Genomic DNA, 18,002 nt, shown 5'->3' with positions numbered 1-18,002 from the left:
CGATTACCGAATAGTCGAGATCGTCAATCATGCCACTGGTAAAATCGTTACTCTGGGACGTGTTTGGTGATTGTTTCGCATCACTAACTGTAAGCGCGTCGTTGGAACCGGTTTGGCAACGGCCGAGATCGGAATCTGCTGGATGTTGCTCACATCAATGGTCTTTGTGTTTTGGCCGGGAAATTTGCGAGAGTGAAAATTTAGCAGCTCAATTTTGGTCGTTGTCGTTCCGACCGGGGCCTCCGGCACGGACAAGCTCAACGACTGCCCAATGTTGCTGCTCGGCACGGTGGGAATCGTCAGGATCGGTAGGGCCGCTACCGACTGAACCGACGGGTTCTTATGCTTAGAATACTTGATCCGCGGGTGAGTTGGCTTCAAAAGCTTCTTGGTAGAGATAATTTGGCTTGGATTTGGACTGGCACTAATAAGCGTTGCTGGCAAAGCTGGCTGCGGAACAACCGGAACCACCGTTGGCGTGGCTCCGCCACCAGTTGTGATCACATTGTCCGGTGCTACCTTCACTATCGACAGCGTGGTCGGTTTTACCGACGTAGTTTGTTGAACCGTTGGCGCCGTGTTGATAACATTTTTGGAAGTAGTTTTCAGGGTAAAATATCTGTAATGAACCGTTGCATACAAACAGAAAGTTAAAATCCGAACATTTAAAACAAAGGCACACTCGTGTGGTTTAGGTATACTGCAAATGGTTAGCATGAATGGCAAGCGAAACAACACAACAAACGCTATAATTAAGAGAAAAAGCACAATTGAAATCATAAATAATGTAAAACATACAACAGAAACTGTGGGGGGTAAAACGCAGCAACGCAAGCAAACAAAATGTAGATAAAACAAAGTTGATCCTAAGATGGAAGTTTATGATTATTTGTCATCTAACAGTTGTGAAGGAGGAGAGTAAATCATTTAGATGGAGAGAACGTGAAATCGCAGCGACATAATCCCGACACCCAAATGATTCGACATGTCCGTGGCGAAGACCGGCCAAAATTATATACACATGTGGTGTGTTTGTGTGGTCAAGGGAGAAAGTAAAAACAAAAAAAAAGTAAAAATACTTTATTCGGTTATTGTTTGACCCGCAACCAATTATAAACCTTAAGTGATAAAATTATATGACTAATGGAATGGATTAAAATGGATTGAAAAAAAGTTAACAAAATGTTTCCACAGGGCGGGCACGGCTTTCTTAAAGTATGTTATTGTATTAAATATCGAGAAAATAGATCGAAGAATATTTTCAACATGTCGTAAAACTCTCTTCCACATACAGAAACAGGACAGAAAATATAACACCAGGTTGCTGATCTTTTTCTCGATAGACCCTTTTCAAACGGTGTGCTTCAGTTGACAGTTTTCCTGGTGAAAGGTTTCTATCCTCAACATAAATTGACTATAAACTACAGATTGTCTAGGGGAAACAGATTGGTCGATGCAAAATAAATCGGCTTGCAACACTGCCAGTTTTGGCGGGCGTATGATCGGTTGGTGTCCAGCACGTTTGGATCTGTCAAACATTGACCATTCCCTTGACAATCTGTACTTTAAACTACTCTGTTTTTTAAACTTTAAACTAACCTATTTTTTTCAAATTACTCAGTTTTCGTCAAAACCGAACCTACTCATGAGTCTAAGATGCAACTTCTCTCAAGTTATCGTTGAATTATGAGTGAAATTCACTCAAATCTGACAGTTGGCTTTACTAATTTCTGGGTTAGTTCGGTTTAGACGTACCGTCATCAGGGGTGACATTGGGTCTCTAGGGTGAAATTGGGTCATACAAATTTCAGCATTTTTGTATGATCCATCTCATCCTCCCTGACGACGGTAATGAATAAACTGAGTAATTTTTGATGGGGTGTAAGGTAAAGTACTAAAGCGCGAATATAACAGGAAAATAGTCAAAGAAAGGCACGGAAGAAAACTTTCGATATTTTGCTTAATTTTGACATTTTGCGAGTGCAAATGTGTCTTGAATAAAATATTTTATGTAAATCAAGCAAAACAATGTAATAGGCCGTAGCCGAAGTGTAAACAAAGAGTCTATCCTGCTCGTTTCTAATGTAAACATCAACTGACGTGAGCAGGACAGACTCTTTGTTTACACTTCGGTTTCGGCCCTTTTACGTTGTTTTGCTTGAAATTGAAGATTCCATAGCTGTTATCAGCAAAAGTTGTAATACTTCCATAAAAGTAGCATCGATAATTTTCTGTCTAGTTCTGCATCAGTCCCGTTTGCCGTTGATACATTCCATGCAATCTTAAATTTGGAGTCAATATTTTTTAAACTGATTTGTATGAGTTCCATACCTATAGAGAACTTGTTCATATTAGATTTTATCTTAATCTCTGTGTGCGCAAAAAGTATAGATGTTGTTGCAAAGTTATATGTGTATTAAAATCGGATTGCATAAAAAAGGAGGAAACCAGGCAAACGAGACTGACTCTCTGTAACCACCCCAAGAACATCCAACACACCCTGGGCCAAATCACCAAATCAAGAGATGAATGAATGTTTTAAATGTTTGTTTGTGTGAATGTGTGTGATAAGAAGGCATGTTGATGAGACGTCCCAAACAAGACGAAAAAAGAAAAATAACCCAGAATTTTGATTAGAGTGAATGAGAGAGATATATCAAGAGGTAGCAACATTACCGCACTCGTCAAAGATGTAGGTGGTGGTGGTCGTGCCGTCGCTCTGCAGTTCCGTTTTTTTGATAATTTTGTCCCGCTTCAGCAGCTCCTCGATGCGCCCGGTATCGATCACGGTGGCCGTATGGAGGGTCGCTGCTGCCGGAGCGGTGACGTTTGCGGAACTCACTTGCAGTGGTTGCAACGTGATGGACTGTATCTGGGACGTCGTCGCCGGTTGCAGCGAGATCGGTTCCGGCGCAGCCGTCGTAAACAGAATGTACTTGTTGTCTTTCTTCGACACCACAATGTTCTTGCTCTCGAGCAGGCAATCGTTCAGATCGTTCAAGATTATGGGGGTGTTTGCGGTGATCTGGGCCACATGTGAAGCAGATTCCAGCACCGTTGCGCTCGTCGTCGTCAATTGCGGCGTTGTAACGGTAATTGTTTTAAGTTTTTTTGCTGCTGCTGTTGAATTTGCTGCTTGCGGCCTTGCGGGACGAGCATCTGAAAATGAAGAAAATGTTAGTATTGCGAAATGAAGCACACTGTTGGTTTCTTCTAAAAGCACTATAATTTAAAATAGAATACTAAGAGAACAAAATGTATTTACACCGAATGTGAGAACTGAACCGCCACAGTTATTGAAAATACAATAAAAGTAGTGCTCTAACTTGTTTAAAAAATGTCATGTGTTAGACTACTCCCATTTGTTTTTATTTTTAATAAGATGGCAAAGAAATGTCGAAGAAAGTACAATAATATAAAATAACGTGTGTTTCTTTCACAATATCTGATAAACACTTTAATACAGATTTATTACATGTGTTATTTTCTAAAATTACCCGGGTTTCACTATTTTATTTGCTAAATTTATCAAATAAATCCTTGTTTTTCATTCCTTTATTTGTCATGATGACGATAGTAATGATGCGCTGGTATTAGTTGGAAGCTGGTAAGAGCGTGAAAGTATTTTTTTAATGGTGTTTGCATAACTGTTAGCGTATTTGACTATTGAAAGGATATGTTTATATTAAACAAACTACTGGTCAAATGTCAAGATTGATTTTTAGATTTTTTTTATATGTCCATATGAAACACATAGCGACATGGAACAATTATGCGTAAACGAAAGGTTACAATAAAAATCGTATTTCCCTGACGTAAAAATGTTTGTTAGTAGCTAATCATAAACTGCGAATAAAGTTCGAGGATAAATTACAAAAAAGTTTTTTCGAAATAACTTCTGGTGTAAACAACAAGTTAATTTAGCTAATAAAATTATATTAATTCCAATTTTAAGTAAAATTACCTGTTGGCTTAGCTAGGAAGTTATTTCTATAAAAAAATATGTTCATGTTCATTTTCTCCGAAACGAACAAAAAGTAATATATTTGATAAAAATGAGGTATTTTGAAAAATGGTCATAACCAGGTCATAACTTAAGGAAAAACTTTTTACTTTAAAAATCTTATACGAAAAGATAAGCGAGAATTTCACCACATCCAAAAACAAAGCAATTTTTATATTTACTATTTTCTAACATACCATAATAATAACATTAAAATTACTTCAACATTTTTTTCAATAGAAAAAGAACGAAGTGTAAACCAATAGATAAACTTCCCCCCTATAGTAAATTTGCAACCGCAAAAAATGGAACAACATTACCCAGAACTAACGAGTAACAAGATAGCAATAATCAGCATTCTGCAATGAATTGTTAGATATATTTCAAATGTTGATTATTTCACTTCAACTCTTAACCCCAATTTTGCAATGCATACCAGCGCAACTGTGCTATTCAAACGAAGACATGACCCCTCACAACAGCCTCTCCTGTTGTTTTAGTGTCGCGAATCGATATGTCGCTGTAGCTGATTGTTGCGCTTACATCGAAGCGGACAGTACGGACAGGCATACTTTGGCTCCTGGCCACACTCTAGCCGGGCATGACGGCGCATGTTTTTTCGCCAAAGAGTACGCTTTGCCACACTTGGGACACTCAAACCGGGGTTCCGTGTTTGTCCGGGGACGCATATGCGACGGAATGCGGCGCACCTTTTTTTAGCACTATCGCGGGTTGCGGGTCGTCGTACATTGGACTGTTCTCCGTGGCTGTGTCTACCGGAAGCAGCTGTTGCTGTTGACTTTTGCTCGGTTTCGGATCCTCTTCTTCCGCGGAGACAAGATATTCGATCGTTTCCGCCATATCGATCGGCTGAGACTTAATCTCAAAGACGACCGTATTGCTTTCCAGAACTGTTCCGCTGCCAGGCTCTACGATCTCTTCCAAATATTCGATTTTTCCTTGGGCGAACCCTGCAAGAGAGAAAGAAGAAATCAATCAGATAATGACCCTTAGTTTGAACAATTGCGTTTTGACAAGTTCTCTACTGATTTATATATCTAGAGTGAGTTGCATTTTCGACTTGAAGTTTATTTCATAAGTTTATGTACAAAATTTGTAGTTTTTTCTGCCCCAAAATTTACAATGGATGAGACTCATCAAAGTGTTTTAGCAAAGTATCACGGTGTAAACAACCGAAGCCACAGAGGTGGCACTTGAATTTCTGCTTTGAGAATACTGTTTTGTCAATCTTTCCGTAGCGTTGGTAGGAAATAATTTCCTCCACTTGGGACTGCGATTCGTGCACGGTTGTCCTTCGAAGGTCCGCCGTTACGAGAGGTGGATCACCACCGGTCAGCAGACTGCTGCCACCATCCATGAAATCTGACGGAGTTGCCTCCACTTTGGCGCCTGCATCGTACAGCGATTCCAGATGAATGAAAGACTCATCATCGGTGTCGGTGGCTATGACGGAAGTCGGCATTGACACACTGCTCATACTGGTATATGTTGGTGATCCCTCTGCAGGTTGTGGAACAGTGAAAAACAGAGAAAATATAATGGAAACATTAGGAGCAGCCTCAATGTTAGCGTAGCAAATCAACAGAAAGGAGAAATAAAAAGAAGTAAGAGGCTATACCAAGTATGTTAACTAAAATTTCAGGAAAAATCTAGTATTTATTATCTTACAACTATGTTTTGGTTTCGGTTACAACTCTTTGTATGCAATTATATAAACTGTGTAATTATCTACTTTGCTTCATTCCTATGGTTATCAAACCGTCTTAAAAATTAGATAACAATATATCGTTTCGAATCGAAGAAAACAATAAACTACAACACTTTTCATGATAAATTACTGCTGATGTACAATGATATTCACCTCATTTCGGGAATAAAACACTTTACAATAGGCGCATTCGTTTGAACCGACCGTTTCGCCCAATGACTATTTTGTCTAGGTCTAACCTAGTGGTAACAAAAGGTATTTGTATCTGAGGTTAAGTGTCGATTTAAACCAGGTTGGCACTGGGTCTTCAAACGAGTGCCCCGCTTTTTTTATTTACACTAGCACTTTCAACGTGAATTCATCTAAGATTTCCAATTTACAATTGTTGCATCCGTTTTCTACGCAATTCGCTTTTTTTCGACGTTCCGCTTTTCCTTTACAACGCACATGATAACGTGCCGTTTTCACTGCCTAAAAGTAGTACTTTATACAGACTCCAGACTCGAGGTGCCGCTTCAGATGGGATCCTTGCGAGAACGCTTTGCCACACATGACGCAGCGAAACTTTTTCATCCCGCCGCACTCGTATCTGTGGATGATAGGCGTTGAAAAGAAACAATTTGCAGTGTTGAGGTTTCAAGTTGATCCACCTCTCTAGCAGAGCCGCGCGATCGCAGTGGGAGTGAAACTCTCCCACAGAATCGCACTTTTCAACAATTGCTCTTTACTCTCTCTTTCTCTCTCACACTTTCGCTTGGGTAACTTTGGCAGCATGTCGATTGCTCGCTCACAAAAGTTGCCAACAAAAGAGAAACGTGAGAGAGTGACAGTCGTGCTAGTAAAGGGCGGATCGTAACATGGTTTCTTCTCGCATTTACCTTATGTGACGCTGCAGCGAGCTGGCATCCTTGTAGTTTTTATCGCATTCCCGCCTCGGGCACTGATACCGGCCATCGGGGTTTAGAAATTTGGACAGATCGGAAAACTTAATATCGAACAATAGATCGTTAAACTGTAGCAGACGCCGTCCATCCCGGCAGCGGGCAGCGTTTGCATTTGTAAGAAGATGATCTGCAAAATTGTATAGGGTATTTTGAAGTTGAAAGAGGTTCGCACTTCTCTTTTTTTAGTGTGTGATTATTTTTTTTTGAGTCACAAGATGTATTGTTTCAAGAAGAAAGTGGGATATGGCAACACTTGGAAACAATAGCAACAGACGAAACAAAACATTCAAGTAAACAGGAATTTATGATGTCACGACTAGGTAAAATTTAGTGTTAGCTCCGTCTAAAAGTTACGTAACGCGTGAAATTTGGTCGGGAAGAAAAGGGGATGGGGGGTAAAGGGTCTTAAAATGGAACTCTAGGATCACGCTGGGAGTTATTATTACAGTGAAACCTCTTTTTACGCGGTGGCGTTACGCTTTTTATTTCGACGATTTCTCTGCAACGACGAAACATTTTTGCAATCTTTTAAAAGCAGTTTGTAGGTTTTGTTCAGATCTACAAAACGATTTTTGAAGCATGCAAGAATATTGTATGGTTTAAGAGAGATCGACGAAATAAAAGCGTAACGCCACCGCGTAAAGATGTTTCACTGAATTATTATTTTTTGTTTGTTAATTTACACAAGATTTAGCAGAAACGAAAAAAGAAGAAACGTTTGGATTGCGTTACGTACTCAACAGACGATGATTTAGCTGGGCTCAATACAACAAGATATAGAAATAGAGCGAAAAAGGAAAATAAAAGGTGGTAAGACTTGTAGTGAGCGGGTCAACAAAAGGCTATGACTGGTAATGACAGGTTGATGGTTTTCCTCATTGTATGATAAAAATGATAAGTTCAGACAGCAGTTGTATTTGGCGTTTTGACTTTTATTGACAATATCGTAGAAAAATTACATTTTCAAAATGGCGCGAAAATACTTTTAACCGCTTATTGCGATTGTCGTCTTAAAATAAATCGATGTAAAAAATACTAATCGTAAGAATGGCAGTTTCATTTGGTTTAAAATTTTCCTTAAAAATAATGGCTACGGTAAATGAGATGCGTTTGAAATCAGTCGACAGGCAGAATTTGGCGAGTTGAGGGCCACGAGTTAAAAAAAAACTAGTTTTGAAAGAAAATACTAACACTAAATACGCGAAAAGATAGAATGAAAGGATGAAAGCAAATTAATGTTTTAAAATAAGGTTTTAAAGAAGATCGCGATCGGGTCTACTGTTGAAGCTGAGGTGGCACGTTCTTGAGCGCGTAATCAAAGAGGAGCGTTTTAAAGTTTTGCAGCAGCGACGAGTGCGAGGTAACTTGGTCGATTACTTCTTGCTTCATCATTAAAGCATCCACGGAAAACTTGTTATCGGCCTCGCTATTTGGCTTGAAACAATCACTATCGAACTTTGTCACGGACGAGGCACTTCCTACGCCACTGGTGCCACCAACGCCACCCGGGCCCGGAATCATTTTGTCCTGGATCTGGATGCCATGCTTAGAGGCCATGTGCCTCACTAGATGATACTTGCGGCGGAACTTGGAATCACAATGGTCGCAGTTGAAGCGCGGCGGGATTCCTATGCATTCATCGCGCATATGTCGCTGCAAGTGGCGCTTCCGTAAATAGCTTTTTTTCACAAACGCTGCATTGGAAGCGCTGACCAGAGTGAACATAATTTTGGTAAAACAAACTGGCAGCTTTAAGGTCTGGAAGCAGGTGTAGGTGGAGAAACGAAAAACAATGATGAAAACATAAAAAATAAATAAAAAATGTAAAAACTCAATCCTACTACAAACAAGAACGAGCGAAACAAACTAGAATAGAAACATAAAGAATAAAAAAATAAACTTGATACACTACGGATTTGCTAACAAAAAACAAAATAAACAATAATCTAATATATTCTCCTAGTAGAAACTTGAACGTGCATTATGTTGCTCATACGGTCAGTGCAACAAAAAAATTTCGTTTCGTCTTCTAACTGTCTAAGCTAATTACTTCTTCTTAACAGAAAACACTTGTTTCCTGAAGCCGCCGTTTTTGAATTGTGGGGCCACTGACCACCATAGAGAAGAATTGTTCATCCTCCCTTGATAATCCCAAACTTCCATCAATCCCCCAAAGGACAGCGCGGCATTCCAAAGAAAACGTTTTTTAACAACAAAGTTTATATATTTTTCCTATAGATGCCGTGCTTTTGCTTCAGATGCAACTTAAGATCGTATTTCCACGAGCACGAAAAATTACAATATTCGCACTGGGAAACCGAAGAACCGGAGAAGCTGGCCTGCCTCGAAGGAATCACGCCAGCGCTGACACAGCTTTGGCTTTTACTACGGTTCCGGATCGGATTGAACGGCAGTGGCGGCAATGTACCTCCGGGGTGGAACCCGGCGCCGCCTCCTCCGGCACTGTTGTCACATTTGTACAATCGATGGATGGAAATTTCCGGCTCACAGATGATGGGCGTCGAGATTCCTGCTGCAACTTGGTGCGATGAAAATGGCATCCCTGAATGCAACGGTGATGCCGCGACTAGTGAAGCAGCACTGGCGGAGAAATATGGCGGCATCACATTTGGCAAACCTGGAAAGCACACAGTGTGGGAATGGTTTTATGCTAGCGTTGTTGAATTACGTGAATTGCGTGTAGGGATATTTATATTTAGCTTATCGTAAAAAAAAATAACCAATAACAAAAAAAACAATATAATCGCGTAGCCTACACTGAAGCTAATGATGTTGCTCAAATTGGGACGGAAAATTTCAACTGGTAAAATAATACGTTACAGAAGATAAGGTAGCTGAACGAATACATTTAAAAGTAAACAAATTTGCAGATTATATGATTTGATTCACTAGCGTCAGTGTACACTTGTATCTATTCCAACAAACTTTGAACCATTTTGTTAGCGAAATGATATTTTAAAGTGCAATCCATGACTTAACCGACGAAATGCGCCCGAACTATTTACAAAAAAGACAAACAAGGCATTTCGTTAAGAAAAACTAATTTTTAGAAAGATGATTATTTCGATGTGAATTGAAATCAATTAAACCCATACATTTTCTAAATGCTTTGTTGTATTTCCTAGGATTGAAAACATTCAGTTATATATATTTTTGCTACATGATTAAGATGTACGTAATCTGTTCGGTAAAAGTTACTCAAAATATTTACATAATTTACCATCTAAACGGAGTTTGACACTAATCGAAAATCTATCTTACTAATTGTATCACTTTAAAAAAAATCCAATGCCCCGGGACATCTCAGCGTAGTAGCTTATTTTCGAATCTTTCGCAACCCCCTAGTTCAAGCTCTTACTTTACAGAAAACTATCGCGCCGGTAGCGTTTCACGGGCAGGTACGGTGCAATGTCCGGGTGGGCTCGGCGAATGTGCCCCAAGAGTTGGTCGTTCCGTTGGGACACGTGCCGGCAATAGGGGCACGAAAAGTTCTTCTCCACGCCGCACTCGTGGCGCACGTGACGTGCCAGAGTGATCTTCCGACGGTACACACGCGGACAGCGCGGACACGGATAGCACTCCTCCGCAGGTTCTTTCTCCGGCGGGTGGAAAGAGTACGCAAAGGAGCAAAAGTCTGAAAAGTGATAATGTGGAGTTTGTTTCCGTTTTTTTTCTTTTGATTGTTTTGTTTGCAAGACACTCAGTTGATAAAAAGCGAAACAATAATTTGGTTTCATAGCTCGAGAAAATGCAGAAAAAGAATAACTGAATTTGGATTAAATAAAACTCCTTGAGTATTAACAACATTGTTCGACTTTATTAACTGTATATTAATTAGTTCTACTACAATAAAGTATACTATATTTGTACAAAAAATGCATAAACTTCATAAACTTAATCACAGAGAACGGACATCCTTATATGACCGAGTTTTGCCATGGCGTTTGGGACGACTTACAAAAGTTGGCACAGGTGAATTTAAAAATGACAAAACACTTCGAATGTTTTTTTTTTCTTCTTTTTTTTTATTTGGCTGCTGTGCCAAGCAATAAAAACGAAGACCGTGAAATTTAGACTGATTTTTTTTAATTTAACTACATTTTGCAACGATGCGAAATGATCGAAAAAATGGTTGTGTTATAGCAGAAGTGCATTCCAGTTAGAAATTTTAACAACGTGTTTTGAAATAATTTTAGGTGTAGCGCCTCCCTGGAAGTTTGCCTAATTTTTTTTAATGAGCGTTTCGCTTACTAGACAATGCTCTCAAAATATTTAGTAGAGCAATTCTCTACCAAAACCGGAAATGGATTTTATTTGTATTTTTTTGATTTGGCTCAAATTTTGTGGGGGCCTTCCCTATGACCAAATAAGCTATTTTGTGTGATTGGTTCATCCATACAAGTCTCCATACAATTTTGGCTGCTGTCCATACAAAAATGGTATGTAAATATTCAAACAGCTGTAACTTTTGAGTAAATTTTCTGATCAATTTGGTGTCTTCGGCAAAGTTGTAGGTATTGTTGAGGACTTTTGAGAAAAATAGGTACACGGAAAAAAAAATTGCAGATTTTTTTATCAACTTTTTTTTTACTAAAACTCAAATTCCCAAAATACGTATTTTTTGATTTTCGAGATTTTTTGATATGTTTTAGGGGACAAAAATCCGCAACTTTTGAGCCATAGAGAAACATGGTCAAAAAATCTGCCGCCGAGTTAGAAATTTTTGAAAAATAATGATTTTTGGAAAAATCGAAGTTTCATGCAAAAACAAGTTTGACATTATTTTTTAATGCAAAATTGAATTTGCAATCGAAAACTACTTTACAGATTTTTTGATAAAGGGCTCCGTTTTCAAAATATAGCCACCGAAAGTTTGATTTTAGCGAAATATTTGCAGGTTTTCAATTTTTAAAAATAGTGACCATGAGTGACCATTTCTAATTTTTTTTTTTTAAAGTTCAGACAATTTGCTATAAAATTGTCTAAGAGACATTGAAGATTGGACCTCTGGTTGCTGAAATACAGCGGCTTAAAGAAAAAGAAACACGAAAATTGAAGTTTTCTAAACTCACCAAAATAACCCACCATTTTCTAATGACGATATCTCAGCAACTAATGGTCCGATTATCAATGTTAATACATGAAACATTCGTGAAATTTTCCGATCTTTTCGAAAAAAATATTTTGAAATTTTTTAAATCAAGACTAGGCGTAATATTCAATGTTTGGCCCTTTCAAAATGTTAGTCTTGATTTAAAAATTTCAAAATATTTTTTTTTTTTTTTCGAAAGGATCGGAAAATTTTACGGATGTTTGATGCATTACCATTGAAAATCGGACCATTAGTTGCTGAGATATCGTCATAAGAAAATGGTGGGTTATTTTGGTGAGATTAAGAAAACTTCAATTTTCGAGTTTCTTTTTCTTAAAGCGGCTCTATCTCAGCAACTCGAGGTCAAATCTTCAATGTCTCTTAGACAATTTTATAGCAAATTTTCTGAACTTTACAAAAAAAATATTTTTGGAAATCGTCACTTATAGCCACTATTTTTAAAAATTGAAAAACTGCAAATATTTCGCTAAAATCAAACTTTCGGTGGCTATATCTAGAAAACGGAGCCCTTTATCAAAAAATCTGTAAAGTAATTTTCGATTGCAAATTCAATTTTGCATTAAAAAATAATGTCAAACTTGTTTTTGCATGAAACTTCAATTTTTACCAAAAATCAATGTTTTTTTCAAAAATTCATAACTCGGCAGCAGATTTTTTGACCATGTTTCTCTATGGCTCAAAAGTTGCGGATTTTTGTTCCCTAAAACATATCAAAAAATCTCGAAAATCAAAAAATACGTAAAAAGCAATAAGCAAAGTAATCCACTTTGACGACCCCCGGGTCTTTTGTGGTTCCTGTTGCATGTTTCTGCTCATTTCTAGGCGTCCGAAGGTTATGAGTGGTGAGTCACCCAAAACCTCTTTTACGCAAATGGACCGACGTTTTACTTCCTCATCCGATAGAAGGCGTGGTCAGGCAAATCTCGTCTCGAAAAATGCCACCGGGTCCGCCTGGGATTGAACCCAAGCCATACTGGGGTTTAGAGACTACCACGCTAACCACTAAACCACCGGACCCGGCTGTATTTTGGGAAATTGAGTTTTAGTAAATAAAAAGTTGATAAAAAAATCTGCAATTTTTTTCCGTGTACCTATTTTTATCTCAAAAGTCCTCAACAATACCTACAACTTTGCCGAAGACACCAAATTGATCAGAAAATTCACATAAAAGTTACAGCTGTTTGAATATTTCCATACCATTTTTATATGGACAGCAGCCAAAATTGTATGGAGACTTGTATGGGTGAACCAATGACGCAAAATAGCTTATTTGGTCATAGGGAAGGCCCCCACAAAGTTTAAGTCAAATCAAAAAATACAAAAAATAAAAATGGTCGAAATCGGCCGATTTCGTAGAGAGTTGCTCAGTAAACAATAAAATTGGAGGGTACTAGTGAAATAGGATACCAACAACCCTAAACAGAAATTGTAGTTTCACAATTGTTTTAAAAACTTGTAAGAGAGCCAAAAGGGAAGTTTACATTGCATTTTTGTTTTATACAATTTTAAGCAAAAGTACACAAAAGGAATCAAAGTAAAAAAATATGTAAAAATATATTCATAGTTATAATGAAGACAAAATACCATTCAAATTTAAAAAAATCCCACTAGCAATGTTACTAGTCTGCTAACATGCCATTAGCTATCCCAAATAAAATGATTAACTTAACGCTGTTTAACAGCGAATTATTTTGTACATCTTTCGATGTCTATTCTCTGCGTTGACATGTTCGAAAAATATAATTTGTATAAAAATGCAGCTCTCTTTTCTTTCTCTCTCTTTCAGTAGAAATAAGAATGTGTATTGGAAATCCTGTTGCATAAAATGTTAAGGGATGCAGGTATCTGAAACGCGCGCACATTTCTACAATTGCACGTTAAAAATAAACGGAACTGGATCATAACACACGCGAGCAACAGGGGAGTGGGAAGGAGTGCCATTAGAGAGGGCGGTATAACGGATTATTGCAGTGCAGTTTGGTGTTTGAAATGTGCGCCTTCAGGATGTCTTTCCGAGAAAATCGTTTGCCACATTTGAAGCAGCCAAACTGCTTCGCTACTCCACATTCGTACTTCATGTGCCTGTCCAGCGTGTAGGACAGGGAGTAGGCACGAGGACATCGGGGACATTTGAACGCGGGCGGCGCAGAAGAGGACTCGTTAGTGCTGTAACAGATCGGCGATGAATCGATCGCGGCGGCGACCGCAGCTGCGTTCTGTAACGTGGTAGTTAGCAATTGCTGCGTGCTTCTAGGACACACACTACCGAATCCGCAAACGGGCGACATCATACATGCCGCTGCAAATAGAACGATGAATGGGAGCTCTAGTTAAAATGGCAATCCAGGTTGGTGGTTGTTGGTGGGCGGGAACGCATAAGGACGCCGATGTACAATAACTGATTTGCGGATTACTAATCTGCATGATGTCAACACAAAAGCAAGCCATAAACACATTGAAATTCTACATCCACAACTCTTTATAATGGAGATGAAATTCGAAAAGAAGAGAGATAAAGATAAAGAATGAATCAGGATCCTCAAATTCACCGATGCATATTATTCCAAAAAGCATAGGCTTAGGTAGCCCTGACATTTCCTCTTAGATGCATGAAGAGTCGGGACGGGATGTAAATTCATTTATAAAAAAAATCCACTTAGAAAAAGTCATGTATTCACGTACAACACCAACAACAGACAATCGACAGAATAAAGATCAAATTATACTTAAAGAGTAATGCACATCCCGAACGAATAACTCTCTCAGGTGCATATTCATTCATTGACGGCCAGTCTGCCGGCCAGTCATTCCCAGACGGCCAGTCTGGGCACAGGTTGTGCTGTGGTATATTTTTTAGCAAAATTTCAAGAAGGTTCTACCACAGGAAACTAGCGGTGAGCAGGCATGTCGCTATTTCGGTCTCGGGACCGATTAAAGTAAGAACCCAATGAAAACCGACAGTTTCAGCTTTCCCTAATCTGAATCTTTAATGGAAATTAGGCCGTTGCAAATAGTTTTCAAAGTTTATGTCGCCCTCCCTTTCAAAATCGTTCCGGTAAATCAGAGGGCCAAACTAATTTTAAGATTTTAATTTCTTCAAACTGAACTGAACCCACAGTGCAAGAGCCATTGCTTTTCGTTCCAAAAACAAAACTTCACTTTTTCGTGCCGTTCTCTTCAAAGTTTGGAACGCGTTCTGTGAACCGCCTGTAGCCAGAGGCCCTCTATGGCAACTGTTTAACTTAAATGAACATTCAGTAGAAAGATTTGTACAGAGCTTAGTTAGCTCGGTGGTTACATGCAAGTACACTAATCAAAGGAAGTGAGTTCGAATCTCAAGTATTTGAAATATTTTTTTGTTTGGTTGGATACAAACTTTTTGACGACGATTGAAATTAATTTTTTATACAAATCAAGAGAACCGTAAACTGGGTCAATCGGGACGCATGGGGCGAATTGGGACAGCAGTTTTAACCATGTTGGAGCACAATATTTTGTTTTTACTGGTTGGTTTCGGTTTTAACAGACTCAGATCAACAAAATGTGTACATCCATTTTCAAATTTAAAAGCTTTAAGTGCTCTAAAAACTGCTGTCCCTATTCAGACTGTAGTCCCGATTCGCCCCAGATAACGGAAACTACAGCTGGCAGGCTAGGAAGACTAAATGAAACGGTTCAAAAGTAAAAAGCACCCCCAACTAAAATGGAGACGAAATCTTATTGCCACCATGATTTAAAAAAAAAATGCTTTACAAGTTCAGGAAAAAAGAGACTCGAACTCACTACCCCTGATTACTAATCCTAATTGTTACCACTAAGCTAGCAATACTGACATGTACACGGATGATTCAAAGTCAATGAAGATTAGCTTGTCTACTGTGCTCTTATCAAAGGCTAATGTTGAAGTTCTGAACTGGGTTCTCGGTTCGTTTCAAAAAGGCCTACTGAACGAACGTTTCTTAGAGACGAGCGTTCGTTCTCAGAGCTGTTATTTTTCGTGTTGCTTTGTGAACTTGAACGAACTGAGAACCCGTTCAAAAGCATGACTGGGTGTAACAGTAAGTGATTAATCGCTAATTTAATCTTAGTCGTCGGATTTTCAACACTGGTCAATAAAGATGTTAAATTTCAAAGTTGTAACAACAGATGGTCGTATCTATTTCTTTCAAAAGTAAAACAGTTTTATTTGGTTTTATTACATTTATTTCAAACTTTATTACATTACATAACATACATTTTACAAAACAGACGGTATCGTTAGTAATGAAATTATAACAGTAGATGAAAAGACCTCAACTGACCCAATAGTCACTGACAAATCTATTTTCGAAAGTATTTTTTAAGCACGCAATCCCCTGACAATATCGGTTTGTATTTCAACAAAAAACAACACATCGTATAATGAGTACAGACACAATTCGTTAATTTAAATGCCACTAACTCCCATAATTCGAAACCGGAAAATTAGAATGACTTTGTTTCTCATTTCCGCAATAACTTTTCGATGAGGCAAAACTTTGCCTGTGTTTGCCTAATATTACGTCTTGATGCCAGTTTTTCGAATATGAGCAGATATTCCGTCCTCCGTGATTTCGTTTTGTCGTGGCACAATATATATCACTCGAAGGTCCTCGGGTGCCATTTCGAGAAACAAAAAAAAAACATGCGCAGGCCGGGATAGCGCGTCACATTTCAAAAGCTTATATATTCCTCCAGACAAAACGAAATGGCACGATTGTTGCATCATTCGATTCGAAATTGATTCAGCAATTTTCTATTAGGCTTACAAATTTGCAAAATAGTTAAACTATTGAAAAAAAAAACAATTTTAAAATGTTGTCGAAATGCAGAGAATTTGCAAGTAAAATTACAAGTAAAATTAGGCCTAAAAAGTGCATTAAAAACACTAAAGTACTTATAACTTTTGATAAGGTTGACAGATTTTCAATCTTTTGGACTCTTTGGAAAGATCTCTTGATTACCCATCCAACGATAGGTCGCATGGTAGATCCGGACAACGTTTTCATCAAAATATGTGAGATCCGGCCTCTAAAAAGTGAATAAATAACACTTAAGTGGTTATAACTTTTGATAGAATTGTCACATCTTCAACGTTTTGAGCTCACTGGAAAGGTCTTTTAAATGCCATTCTAAAAATGTATAGCATGACGGGGTTTCTTACAAAAACCACCCTTTTTACAATCTTTCGAAGTTTAGCTAAATGGTTTTTTAAGCATAACTTTTGAAGTACTTTTCTAAACTTCATAATATTAACTAGGGTCTTGTGGGACCCCAAGACGGATCGAATGCGAAAACGGTCCAAATCGGTTCAGCCAGTCCGGAGATAATCGTGTGCATATTTTTCGGTGCACGGACTTACAGACATACACACGCACAGAAATTTGTTCAGATTTTGATTCTGAGTCTATAGGTATACGTGAAGGCGGGTCTACGAGGTCGAATAAAGAACTTCATTTTTCGAGTGATTTTATAGCTTTTCCTCATTGAGATGAGGAAGGCAGAAAGGATGATTTTCGACATAACCTCAAATGGCCGGATCTGATCGCCACGAAAAAGCCGTTACCGGGTTACCATTTTCTTCAAAGGCAATGTCTGTATATTCTTGACAAAAAGTCTGTAGGTAGTTTGATTTTTTTATTCATCGCCGTCATCAGGGGTGAAATTGGGTCATACAAATTTCAGCATTTTTGTATGACCCAATCTCACCCCCTAACCATGTTCCTCCAAAAAACAGATTCTTCACCGATGGCTCCAAGCTCGACGGTTGTACGGGCTTCGGTGTTTTTCACGAATTTTATCAGCTCTGGAGTTTTTTTTGAAAAGGTCCTATAAACCAAATTTTTAATTTTTGCTTTTTGGGTGTTTTTAGAACCGTCTTGTTTCAGGGGTATTCAAAAACATCCAAAAAGCAAAAAAATAAAATTTGGTTTATAGGACCTATTTCAAAAAAGCGCCAGAGCTGTTCTTTAAGCTGAAGGACCCGAGTTCGATTTATGTCGCAGAGTTAGCCGCGGTTTATGGTTAACGAATCATCGAGACCATTCCACCTGACCACTACTTCATCTTCACCGATAGCTTTAGCTCTGTTAAGTACGCAGATCGGAAGGAAAGAGGTCAAGAAACAGCTTTACGAACGGCAGAACAAAAAAGAGGGAACGTTTTCTTGGGCCT

The 18,002-nt window shown here is 38.5% G+C and overlaps 1 protein-coding gene across 10 annotated transcripts in view; it reads right to left on the bottom strand.

Moving 5' to 3' along the window:
* Positions 1 to 18,002, bottom strand: part of LOC6048663 (longitudinals lacking protein, isoforms A/B/D/L) — a 104,589-nt gene that overhangs the window by 39,094 nt on the left and 47,493 nt on the right. For 2 of the 10 annotated variants that reach the window (XM_038261987.1, XM_038261988.1), the window contains exons 7-8: positions 2,677 to 3,159; positions 597 to 619 (exon numbers count right to left, since the gene is read on the bottom strand). The exons of 2 other annotated variants lie outside the window; for them this stretch is intronic. In XM_038261987.1, coding sequence (XP_038117915.1) covers positions 606 to 619; positions 2,677 to 3,159 — 497 coding nt within the window. In that variant the 3' untranslated portion in view covers positions 597 to 605. Of the gene's footprint in view, positions 1 to 596; positions 620 to 2,676; positions 3,162 to 4,716; positions 4,975 to 5,071; positions 5,525 to 6,010; positions 6,322 to 6,610; positions 6,804 to 8,878; positions 9,315 to 9,789; positions 10,332 to 13,664; positions 14,110 to 18,002 lie in introns of those variants that run through there. 6 more of the 10 variants (XM_038261992.1, XM_038261993.1, XM_038261990.1 and 3 more) reach the window with 6 other exon arrangements.

The sequence above is a fragment of the Culex quinquefasciatus genome, chromosome 3, assembly GCF_015732765.1.
Source record: "Culex quinquefasciatus strain JHB chromosome 3, VPISU_Cqui_1.0_pri_paternal, whole genome shotgun sequence".
In the NCBI taxonomy this organism is placed as follows: Eukaryota; Metazoa; Arthropoda; class Insecta; order Diptera; family Culicidae; genus Culex; species Culex quinquefasciatus.
The sequence above is the reverse complement of the archived record's forward strand: the minus strand, read 5'-3'. Positions and strand labels throughout refer to the sequence as shown.